This window comes from Gossypium raimondii, chromosome 3, assembly GCF_025698545.1.
Source record: "Gossypium raimondii isolate GPD5lz chromosome 3, ASM2569854v1, whole genome shotgun sequence".
In the NCBI taxonomy this organism is placed as follows: domain Eukaryota; kingdom Viridiplantae; phylum Streptophyta; class Magnoliopsida; order Malvales; family Malvaceae; genus Gossypium; species Gossypium raimondii.
In genome coordinates this window covers 38698556-38710450 of record NC_068567.1, presented here as the reverse complement: position 1 = coordinate 38710450, position 11895 = coordinate 38698556, and the positions used below count along the sequence as shown (strand labels likewise).

Below are 11895 nucleotides of genomic sequence, written 5' to 3'. Positions count from 1 at the left end.
TATTCTAATTTGCTTTTGAAAATTCCAATTGCTAAGCCCCTCATTCTTTGTTGTAGGTGCTGCTTTATCTTAGTAGAATTTGAGAGTACCTAAAATGAGACTTTATCTTGCAATCATTATGTAGCGGGCCAAATACTGCTGTCTACTACTACATTAGTGTCACTAGGGATGGCTGAAGAGGTTACCACTTACCCCAATAAGTTAAGGGATCAAATTATAAAACATAGAAAATTAAGTTTTTTTTGTAAATTTTCCTTTTAAAAATTTTCAATATTTATTTTTTATAATTTTGTAAAATATAGTAACAAATTTATACATTTAGAAATATTATAAATTTAATCGACTAGAATCCAAAATTTTATTCAACATTGAAATAAAATGGAATTGATCTAGCACAAATTTCAATCAAGTTTTAAAATTCAACCATTAAATTTATTGAAATCATTTTAATTCTTATTTAATAAAAACATTAAATACAATGTCATTTTTCTAAAGAAATGGTAACTCTTTTTTTTTACAAATTTATAAACCTTTTATTATTTTATAAAATATTATTTTTCATATTAAAGAAATAAATTTACAAAAAATTAGTAATATAATATCAAATTAAAAGAAAAATTGATAATTTTTTACAAATTGATAATTTTTTTTCATTATTTACGGGTATACAAACTAGTATTGTGATAAATTTAATTTGATTTCATTGTAAAATAAATTAATGGACCTTACAGTTATTTTATATAGAACCGGACCGGTTTAGCTTAAAAGGTCCAGGTGAATAACAAAGGACAAAAAATGCTGTTTGGGCATCGAAAAACCAAAATTAGTCCAATCCGGTTTTCTTACTGGACCGCCTCGTATACAAAAGCCCCCGAACCGTATCCTCGCTTCCCATCGCCTCTTTACCCTCTTTCACGATCCCCAAATTAATCCGAAAATCGATCTCGGATTTCTCATCGTTCTTCATCAAATCTGTAAATCACGTAATTATCTATTTGATTCTCGCTATTTCATTTTGATTGATCTCTCTTTCTGTCGCAGCCGTTCAATTTTCGCTTCTCTAGGGTTAGGGTTATTCGATCTCCTCGATCGGGCCCTTTTTGTTGATCGATCTCTCATAGGCATTTGTTTCCTCTTCGATTTATGTTGATTTCCCTTTGTGATTCGCTCTAATTTTGTCTGACTATTCTTGGTTTGTTTTTTTTAGGGTTTAGGTTTCTTCGATTCGTTAGGGTTCGTCTCTATGTGTGAATTCGTAGAGGGTTTCGGTGTTTTACGTGACTTCGAGATTGTCTACAAGAGTTTTATGCTGTCAATTCGTCGTTTCCTCGGTGAATTGGGAATTTAGGGTTAGGGTTTTCTTGTAAATTTAGGGCTTCAACCTGGTAGTCAAATTAATTTAGGGAAACGTCTCTTCCCATACTTAAATAAATTTTAGTGCCTAATTAGGTGCTTTCATCGTCTTAATTGAGGCTTCCTAGGCTTTTAATTCATCTCCACTTTTTTCCAGTTCAATTGAAGTTTCAATTCATCACAATTTAGAAGTAATTGACTCCACCTAACATAAATTTGTATCCATTTCATCATTAGTAAGTGGTTAATATGTTAATTCTCGCCTTTTATCATGCATTTGACTAAATTTTAATTTATTAACCTTGTTAGCTTACCATTCAAAGTCAAATATGTTAGTTTGCCTTTACTATGAATTGGTGTGTAAATCATAATTAGCATTAGTACCATGGTGGTCCCAAGCACTATTGTATTTTTTTTTTCTGTCTAAATGAGCTTCAGGTTAATTTATATGCTTATTGCTTGTGTTAAGTGTTCTTTGCCATAAGCTTGATGCTCCCTTTCTTAGTCTTCTATTGCATGTATTTTTCTGTCTTTCTATGTGCCACTATGTTTTTGCTGTATACTCTGTGATCGACATGCATCTATATCTTTTCTATTATTATTGTTTTACCTTATGTTCATAATTAACCTTTTTGTCCCGCAGGTTGTAAATGGGATTTAAGCGCCCTTTTGACAGTGAGGAGCTGCAGGAACTTCCTTTCAAGCATCCAAGACAGTTTGACAATAACAACAAGTTGACTCAGTTTGCTAATACTATTTCCCATAGCTATACTCATCAGAATCCCCATATTTCAGGTAATGTGTTCTCTGGCTTTTCTGCTTGTTTTTATGGGAATGATTCTTATTCTGCTGCATGGTTTTATTATTGATGTGATCTTCCTCTTTGTGACAGTTGATGTTGAGGGTGGATTTTGTAAATGCCAATGGGATGAAGCATTTGAAACTGGTGGTCTTAATGATGAAAGACCTTCGGTTGATAAGGATTTTGAGACTAGTGCTCCCTTGTCTTTGATCACTAGCATTTCTAGTGAGGAAGATGTAGATACTGGGCCGGCAGCTATTTCACCTATTTCTCCAGAATATTTTGACTTTGATTTCCCAAGAAGAACGTTGGGCCCTGTTGAGGATGCCTATTCTTTACTCTTGGATCGGTCTCCCCGAAAACAGGTTCCGCTTGGGCCAAATCATCAAGCCAATGTTCCTTCATTGGGTAGGCACATAAAGAAGGACAAATTTGTTCAGAATTGTGCATCAGACACCAATGATATTGGCTATGAAGAGATTATGATGGGAACATGTGTCATTCCAATGCCTGATTCAGATTTGTCCGCAAATGACAGTGGCAAAGTTGGTGCTGGAAGAACTGATTGTAGCTGCCTGGATGGGGGCTCGTTGAGATGTGTGAGACAGCATGTCATGGAAGCACGGGAAAAACTGCGAAAATCCCTTGGGCATGAAAAGTTTGTGAAGTTGGGGTTTTATGATATGGGTGAGGATGTTGCGTATAAATGGAGTGAAGAAGAAGAAGAGATCTTTCGTGAGGTTGTTTACTCTAATCCTGCATCCTTGGGTAAGAATTTCTGGAAGCATTTCTCAATGGTGTTCCCATCACGATCCAAAAGTGAGCTTGTCAGCTATTATTTCAATGTCTTTATCCTTCAGAGACGAGCTGTTCAGAACAGATCCAGTATTCTGGACAGTGATAGTGATGATGATGAGTGGCATGGAAGTCAACAGGTTTATGAAGTTAAGGCTTCAGAGGAAGATGAAGACTCTTCTGCTATTGAGTCCCTTGCTGCTCAAGAAGGCCTGTCAAACCATGAAGGTGATTGTCTTGGAGATGATGACGACGATGGCAGTGATGATGATGATGATGATGATGATGACAGTGGTGACTCCGATAGTAGTAGCGGAGATGGAAATTATAGCAGTGCTGCAGCAAGAGGGGATTATGGTGTAAATCTTATGTTAAAAGGACCTATTGCAAAATCATTTGATGAGAGCAGGTTTGATCCTGTTTTTGAACAAACAAAAAAAGATTTGGGACGAGTAGAGGATTTCAATGTACAGGATGACTCATGCATGTCTTTTGAGTTTCAGCCAAACATGGTTGACTCTCATAGTCTGATTGACACAAAGGCCGATTTGCATGATAGTCAAATGAAGACTGACCTTAGCAAGTGTATGCAGGCTAAAGTAGACGGGTCTAGTGACCTGGTGAGCCATGTCTATTTATTGGATACCTGTGATGCAAAAATCTGGGACGCTAGATATCCTACAACTGCTACAGAAGGTATTGATCTCCAGCCTACATGCAACATTATTGAGGAGATTTTTGGACAAGACACTTGGGATAACAAAATGAGAAATGAATAAGCATCTAATAATGGCTCTTGAAAAGTCCGAATCTTCTCCTTCGAGGAGGCTAAGACTTTCGGTTTTGACTTTTTCTTTTTTCTTGTTTACTCATAAGTTCATTTAGCAAATGTAATTTGCTTCAGCATGTTAAAAAGTGCTCTTAATGAGATCTTTTCTGCTTTTGTAAATGGCATAGCAGCAAAGCACTCTTTTCTCTCTGTAGGGTCGGAAGTTGCCGCATGCAGGTAGTCTTTTTGTGAATTATTAAGCTGAAATTTGTTAAGAATCTTTTTGTGGGTAAAGTTGCAGGTAGTCAATGAATGACATTGACTTGTATAAAATTACTGCTAATACCTGGCTCTTGTATAGATGATTCATTAACAAAGTTATATGTATATGTTTGTTCAGAGGCTTTCATGCTTTCTTTTCTTCTTTCATGTTTTAATAAAAGAAAATAAAGTTGAAAATGCTACATCATTTCTGTGTATTATGATCTTTATTTTCTTGATTGTTTTCATACTAGGCTGTGCAGCTTGTTAGACTTTGATAAGTGTGGAATTCATGCTTGGATTTCATCGATAAATGATCCCTTAAGTCGGATTTGGTTGAATCACAGCTTGAATATCAAACATAACTTGTCTAGACTTGACTTGTTCCAATTCAAATTATTGTCTATAAGATAATGTTGATATTGTAATTTAGCTGTCATAAGCTCACTCACCCTTCCTTTTTTTTTTGATAATAGGAATCCTTTTCTCTTGTATTTCAACAGAAAAATTTACATGTCTATTTATACTACATAATCAATACATTTAATCAATAACCCCATGTTAAGCTAATCTAATCCCAAAAAATTAGTAATGAAATTAGTTGAGATAAGCTATCAACACTCCCCCTCAAGTTGGTGCATAGATGTCACATATGCCCAATTTGTAAACAAATTATGATAGTTTCTGTTATGAATTCCTTTAGTGAATAGATCAACTAATTGCTTGTCAGAGGCTACATGACTTAAGCCCAAGATGCTGATAGTCAACTTTTCTTTGATGAAATGTTGATAAATTTTATGTGCTTTGTTCGATTATGTTGTACTGGGTTTTAGGGTATATTGATGGCAGCCTTGTTGTCACAATATAAAGATAATTTTCTTTTATTCGACAACTTTAATTCCTCCATAACTTTAATAACTATTGTAGCTCGCAAACACCTTGAGCCATGGCTCTCTATTTTGCCTCAGCATTTGATCAAGCAACCACACTTTGCTTATTGCTTTTCCAAGTGACTAAGTTTCCTCCCATAAGTGTGCAATATCTAGATGTAGACCTCCTATCATTCAGAGATCCAGCCCAATTTGCATTTGTAAAAGCTTCTATTTGGAGATGGCAATGTTTAGAAAAGAGAAGACTTTTTCCTGGGACAAACTTTAGGTAGCGTAGAATGCAAAAGACAACTTACATATGAGATTCTCAAGGATCATGCATAAACTGACTTACCAAACTAATTGCATATTCTATATCAGGTATAGTGTGTGAGGGATAAATTAGTCTACCAACCAGTCTTTGATATCCTTTTTATCCATTGACTCTCATATTCCAGCTTGCAACTTATGATTGCTTTCTATAGGTGATTCTACGGGTTTGCATCCCATCATACCTGTCTCAGTCAAGAAGTCTAGGATGTATTTTCTTTGAGATATGAAGATTCCTTTCTTTGATTTGGCAACTTCAATTCCCAGGAAATATAGTAACTTTCCTAAATCTTTTGTTTAAATTCTTAAGCCAAACATTGTTTCAGTCAAGCCATTTCTTCCTCATCGTCTTCTGTCATCACTATGTCATCAACATATACAATAAAAAGAGTGATCTTACCATTGTGATATTTCATAAAAAGGGTATGATCAACATTGCTTTGTTGATAACAAAAAGTGATCATAGCTTTGCAGAATCTGTCAAACCATGCTCTGGGAGATTGTTTCAATCCATATAAGGCTTTTTTCAATCCACACACCTTTCCTTGCATTTTTGCATTATCAAATCTTGGAGGAATCTCCATATATACTTTGTCATCTAAATCTCCATGTAGGAATGCCTTCTTCACATCATATTGTTGTAGGTTCTAGTCAAGGTTGGCTGTACAAGATAACAAAATTATGATGGTGTTCATTTTGGCAACAGGGGAAACATCTCTTGATAGTCTACTCCATAAGTTTGAGTGAAGCCTTTACCAACCAATCTGGCTTCGTACCTTTGATCGAACCATCAGACTTGTGTTTCATAGTAAACACCCATTTGCATCCCACCAAATTTTTGTCTACTACAGGAGTTACTAGCTCCCAAGTCTCATTTTTTGCTATTGCCTTCATTTCTTCAACCATGGCTTCTTTCCACTTGGGATCTTCAAATGCTTCATGCCAATCCTGTGGATTAGACACAAAGGACAAAGACAAAGCAAAAGCTTTATAGGAAAGGGACAATGGGTCATAAGAGATAAAGTTAGACATAGGGTGTCTAGTATAAGATCTAACACTTTTTCTTTGGGCAATAGGTTAATCTAAATCATTAGAGGGTAACTCACCAGAAGAGGAAGATTCTTGGCATATAGTAGGTTGTATGATGACTTCTTCTATTCTAAGCCTTTTTGAATACTTCTTTAGATCCAGTTTGTCCAAACGCCCGACAATCTCCTTTTGAACAGTAGTCTCCCCCTGAGTAGTAGCTTCCCGTTGAACAATGGTGTTTTCTGGAACAGTAGTCTCCCCTTAAATAGTAGCTTCCCCTTGAACAATGATGTTTTCTAGAATAAGATTTTCAATAGTTACTGAGTCAGCTATCACTTCTTCTCTCTCATTATTCCCCCCTTAAGAGGTGATTAAGTTGTACCACAATAGGGCTCAGTTTCTCGGAATGTAACATCCATACTAACGAAAGTTCTTCGTGAAGGAGGATGATAACAATTGGAACCTTTCTTTGTTAGAGAATACCTAAAGAACACGCATTTAAGGGCTCGTGGATCTAATTTGCCTGCTTTCTGATCATGGACATAACAAACATATCAAAATATCCTAAGAGGAACAGTATAATTATTTTTACCTTATAAAGTTTCCAAGGGACTTTTGAAATTAAGGGTTCTTAGTGGCATTCTATTAATAAGGTAAGAAGATACAAGAATTGTGTTCCCTTAGAATGGTTTTGGAAGGTTCATGGAAAACATAAGAGATCTAGTGACTTCTAGCAAATGCTTGTTTTTCCTTTCAATAACCCCATTCTGTGAACTAGTATTGGGACAAGTTGTTTGATGAATTATCTCATAAAACTCCAAATATGTATCAAAATTGTACTCTGTACCATTGTTAGTTCTAAAAAACTATATCTTAGAATCAAATTGAGTACACACCATTTTATAAAAAAGATCGGAAGCTTGTAAATAAATCATTTTTCAATTTTAGCAAATACACCCAAGTCATCCTAGTGCAGCAATCAATAAAAGTAACAAACCATTGATTGCCAGATAATGACGTATGTTGAGTTGGTCCCCAAACATCAGAATGAATAGTCATAAAAAGAGTGTTACTTCTATTATTTCTCAAAGGATAAGAACTTTTAGTGTGTTTAACAAACTCACAAGCTTTACAAAACAATGAATCAAACCGAGTTTTTGAAAATAATTTGGGATATAACTTCCATAATAAAAAAGGATGGGTGTCCTAATCGTTTATGCCACTGCATTATTTCTTAGTTGATTACCTTATTACCTAAAAAAAAAAAGGCTTGAATAGATTCAATACTTCTCTCCGACATATATAAGCCATCATGCAATCTACCATTGCCAATCTTCTTCCTATTTAAAGGTCATGGAATAAAAATGATTAGGAAAAAAAACTCAATTTTGCAATTTAAGGTATTTGTGATGGCACTAATAGATAAAAGGTTAACTGGAAAACGAGGCACATGTAGTATAGAGGATAGTTTAATATTGAGTGTACAGTTGACAGACCTGACCCAGTTACGAGAGTAAAAGACCCATCGACTATCCTAACACTTTCTTTTGTTTGACTTGGGAAGTAGTTTAAAAAACTATTAGAGGAACTTGTCATGTGTCTCTTCGCACCAGAATCAATAATCCATGAGTCAGTATTAATATGAGTATTAAAGGCATTACCTGAATGTAGAAAATTGAATGTTGGGTTCGAGGGGTTATCATAAATAATAATTTTTTTCATTTTTTCATTTTTTTCTCTAAAAAAATACACCACAAGAGCTAATAGCAGTAAGGAAGATCTGAGAAACACCAACAAAGCCAATGGTGGTGGTTGGAAAATTAAATTCGACGAATGTGAGCTGTATGTACCGACACGTGAGAAAGTATGCCGAAGTTGTGGGTGGTGCATGAGAGCCACACGCAGGGAGTTTGGTCACTAGATTTTGAGGTTTCGCCAAAGATGAGATTGTGACTTTTTTGAGGGGGCGGTGAGAAAAAAAGGCTCCCTAAATTTGGATTCTCAAACTCTGATACCATGTTAATAATATGAATCATTTTCTCTTGTATTTCAACGGAAAAATTTATATGTCTATTTATACTAAAAGAGTAGGCCTAACTAAGGAAACATAATCAACACACTAAATCAATAATCCTAATTTTAAGCTAATCTAATCCCAAAAAATCAATAATGAGATTAGCTGAGATAAGCTGTTAGCATAGGGAACTAGGACTCGTATGACATCGGAGGAACCTCAGCCTAGCAACTCGTTTTTTATTCTTATTTTAATGTTTCCATCCAAAGTTTTCCTTAATCTCTTTTAGGGTTGTAATTACTAATTATTTCTTACTTTTATATCTTAGATTTGGGATTGTTTAGCTTATTAATTCTAAGCATGATACTTAGTTAATACTCTGATAATTGCATGCTATTTGGTTTAGAAAACTATTATTCTTAATAAGATTTTCTTCTGCTTTACAAATAATTTAAGTTTTGAAAAGTCTTTTTAACTATAATCGATTTTCAAAACTTCACGTCAATAACATTGTAATTGAATTGCTAAGTAAAGTTGGTTTAATCAATAAATGTTTTCCTTTAAAACAGAAGAGTGCTTTTCATACAATCCAACTCAAAGCAAAAGAATAGTTTTACAGGATCATTTTGGTGATCAATATAATGCCTTCGACTTAGCCGAAACTCCTAGGTCGGGTTGGGGGTGTTACAGAATTTTTTACCAATTTGATGATCGAATTTTTTTAGAACCTAAAACTTTTCTCCTTTGGTTTCTTATGGCTTTGTGCGGTTGAAGGGATGAAAAAGATGGTAAGCTTCCACTATTTTTACCTTATATACTTTAATTAATCTTTAATTAACTTAGATTAATTAAATTAACCTAACTTAATTAACATAAATAAATTTTCAATTATCAATACTGGGGAGATGCCATCATCAAGCACTATTTTCTATTGAAAAATGGCCTATTTATCACTTTAGACCTTTGGTTAATTTCCATTCAAGTCCTCAAGCCTTTCGTCAATTAAAAATCTATAGTGATTGGACTTTACAATTTACTCTTTGAACCTTAAATTAACTATTAATTCAACAAAATTGTTGGACCAATCTTTAATATATTTTTATATCATTCTCATAAATATTAATATTTAATATATACAGACTCAATTTACGGAAATGGGTTCCAAAACTATATTTTTCATTACTACTGAAAATTGGACTGTTACACATTATTACCATTTTAACCCTTTCATGTGAGTTACCAAATTAAGGCTCAACTTATAGTTTGATAATTTATTAATAGTTTTCCATTACGCATGTGTTCTGAATTTTGGCATTTGATTCATTTATGAATTTTACCTTTCGATTTTCAATTTTCATCCCTAAGGGCTTACTCGACTATTAACTTACCTTAATTGCGCATTAAGACTTTCAATTAAACTACAATTATTGGGAGATATTATTATGTCATATTCTTAGTGGCTTATTCCCGGTCAATTTTTTATAGTTCATATAATTTATTAGCTTCTTATTACATACCATCCTTGGTACTCATTACTTATGTTCATAGCCAATCTTACTAATAAATTTCAGTTAATTACGCCTTGAGTAGACTTAGAAACAAGGGTTGGATACTCGGGACTAATTGACCAATACACCACAATAATAGAAATGTCGTAGTGGTAGTGTCTGAAAACCAAATTAGAATTGCATCAAAGTGCCAAAAATTGAAGCACCCAAGTTTTGGAAAAATTGCTTTTATGGGAACTTTGAAGCGTATTCTCAATAGGTAAAGGTGGAGAGTTGAATCATAAAATTATGGTTTCATATTCTACTCCCTGAGACCTTTACAAATGAGAAATTGATACGCAAAGTAAGCTACTTGGAAATATTGTTGAGGAAAAGTAAAGGCTTAGATCCCACATTGGTTAAATATTAAGTGTGAGATGTGTTTATATATGTGAACCATCTTGAAGGGTAATTGAATGACTAAGCTTGAAACCCTGCGTCGCCCATAGGGGGTGCAGGTCCAAACCTGATGGGGTTGTGGTGTGCACCTGTACGACGTGGGCAACGTGAAATGTTCGACCGATCAGGCTCAAATGGGCCTACGAATAGTTTAGCCCAACACAAATTTATTTTCCTCAAGGATACTTATCTTATTGATTTGATTCCAATAAATTTTTTAATCAAATTGATTTAATGGAAAATTTTGTGGATATTTATTTCTAAAATTTCAACATTCTCTATGCCTATAAAAGGCCATGATTTCTGAAGGGTTTTCACAAGAAAATAATCTTTGATATTTTTCTCTTATCGAAACTCTGTTGCTTTCAAAAATTTTCCTTTTTCTCTTCGTATTTTCAAAAATTTCGGTGATAGAAAAAGGCTTTGTTCGTTGTAAAGGTGCTACTACTTTGATCACTGCTATTGTTGTATCCTGGGAGATATTCGACCAACATTACTCCAAGTACCGTAGGAGTAGCTGAATCTATCTTAAGAAAATTGTGTTTCACAGGCCTTAATGTTTCATAAAATCCTTATTCTTTCTTCTTTATTTCAACTTTGTATTACAATTTTGTTTTATTTCATATTTCACAATTTAATTATAAATTGTTCCATTTATATTTTATTTATATAAATATTTATTTATATTTATCTATTTTGTTTCGCTAACGTGTGTATTATCTAACACCAGGTACTAATAATAGGAGTCCCTTATTGGCATGCCAATCGTATCCTAACTGACTCTTTAATCTACTAGAGCTTCATTTAGTTAGTCAGAAGCTTTTATTTATAGTAATTATTCATTTTAGTGTTGGTTTTCATGATTTATGCTACTATAACATAATTCAGTGACAATTTCATGGCTATGTCATCATAATATAATTTAATAGAATTCTCACTTAATATATTACGTCAATATCATTTCACTCACAAACATGGTTTTCAAGTCTTTCGTTTCAGTTTTCAACATTTATATTGTAGGTAGGCAATCTTTTGCCTAACTCTACATATAGGCACCAAACTGTCAGTCCATACACATTTAAGCTTTCCCTTTTAATTAGTCCATATGCAATTTTTGATATTTAGTGTTTCATATCATTTTATGGCCATTTTGGTATTTTAAGCTTATATTGACACTTGTTGACATAAAGTAAAACTTTACATTTTGATATATATTTTTGGTCATAATGGTCGTATGCAATCCTTCTATAATGATAGCATGGTTCATACATATACATACATATCCTATCAAGCTTTAGTTACTTCCATGGAAACCTTAACATCCTTTTCACATAATTGCCTAACAACACTTCTCATGGCCACTTATGACAACAATTTACATTTTATTGACTTATTTCATCACATTAGGCTGTAGGATTTCACACTAATATTAACACTTAATTATGACATTAACTTCATAAACCCTAAGCTTACTAACTTAGAGTAAAGTTAAGCATCTATGATACTTACCTTGATGGATGTTTTACAACACTTAATCAAGCTCTCATGAACACCAATCCATCATAAATAAGCTTGGACATCCTCAAGTCTTTTCATATCATTTCTCAATGATTATCAAACTAAGGAAGGTGTAGGAAATCATTTCTTTCCATTGTTGAAGTTTTCTCACTCTAGCTTCATATAATCTCAAAAAAGTTCTATAAACCATAAGTTGAAATTAGTCAAAT

The 11895-nt window shown here is 33.7% G+C and overlaps 1 protein-coding gene across 2 annotated transcripts; it reads left to right on the top strand.

Annotated features, from left to right (window-relative positions):
• The first annotated feature begins 822 nt into the window (after window positions 1-822).
• LOC105794229 (uncharacterized) lies at window positions 823-4183 on the top strand. 2 transcript variants are annotated; one of them, XM_012623291.2, is made up of 3 exons: window positions 823-983; window positions 1997-2148; window positions 2246-4183. In XM_012623291.2, exons 2-3 carry the CDS (start codon window positions 2004-2006, stop codon window positions 3727-3729), a joined length of 1629 nt encoding a protein of 542 aa, XP_012478745.1. In that variant the 5' UTR covers window positions 823-983; window positions 1997-2003; the 3' UTR covers window positions 3730-4183. The 2 variants fall into 2 exon arrangements, with proteins under 2 accessions (XP_012478745.1, XP_012478746.1); XM_012623292.2 differs by lacking the exon at window positions 823-983 and adding an exon at window positions 1021-1589.
• Window positions 4184-11895: the final 7712 nt, after the last annotated feature.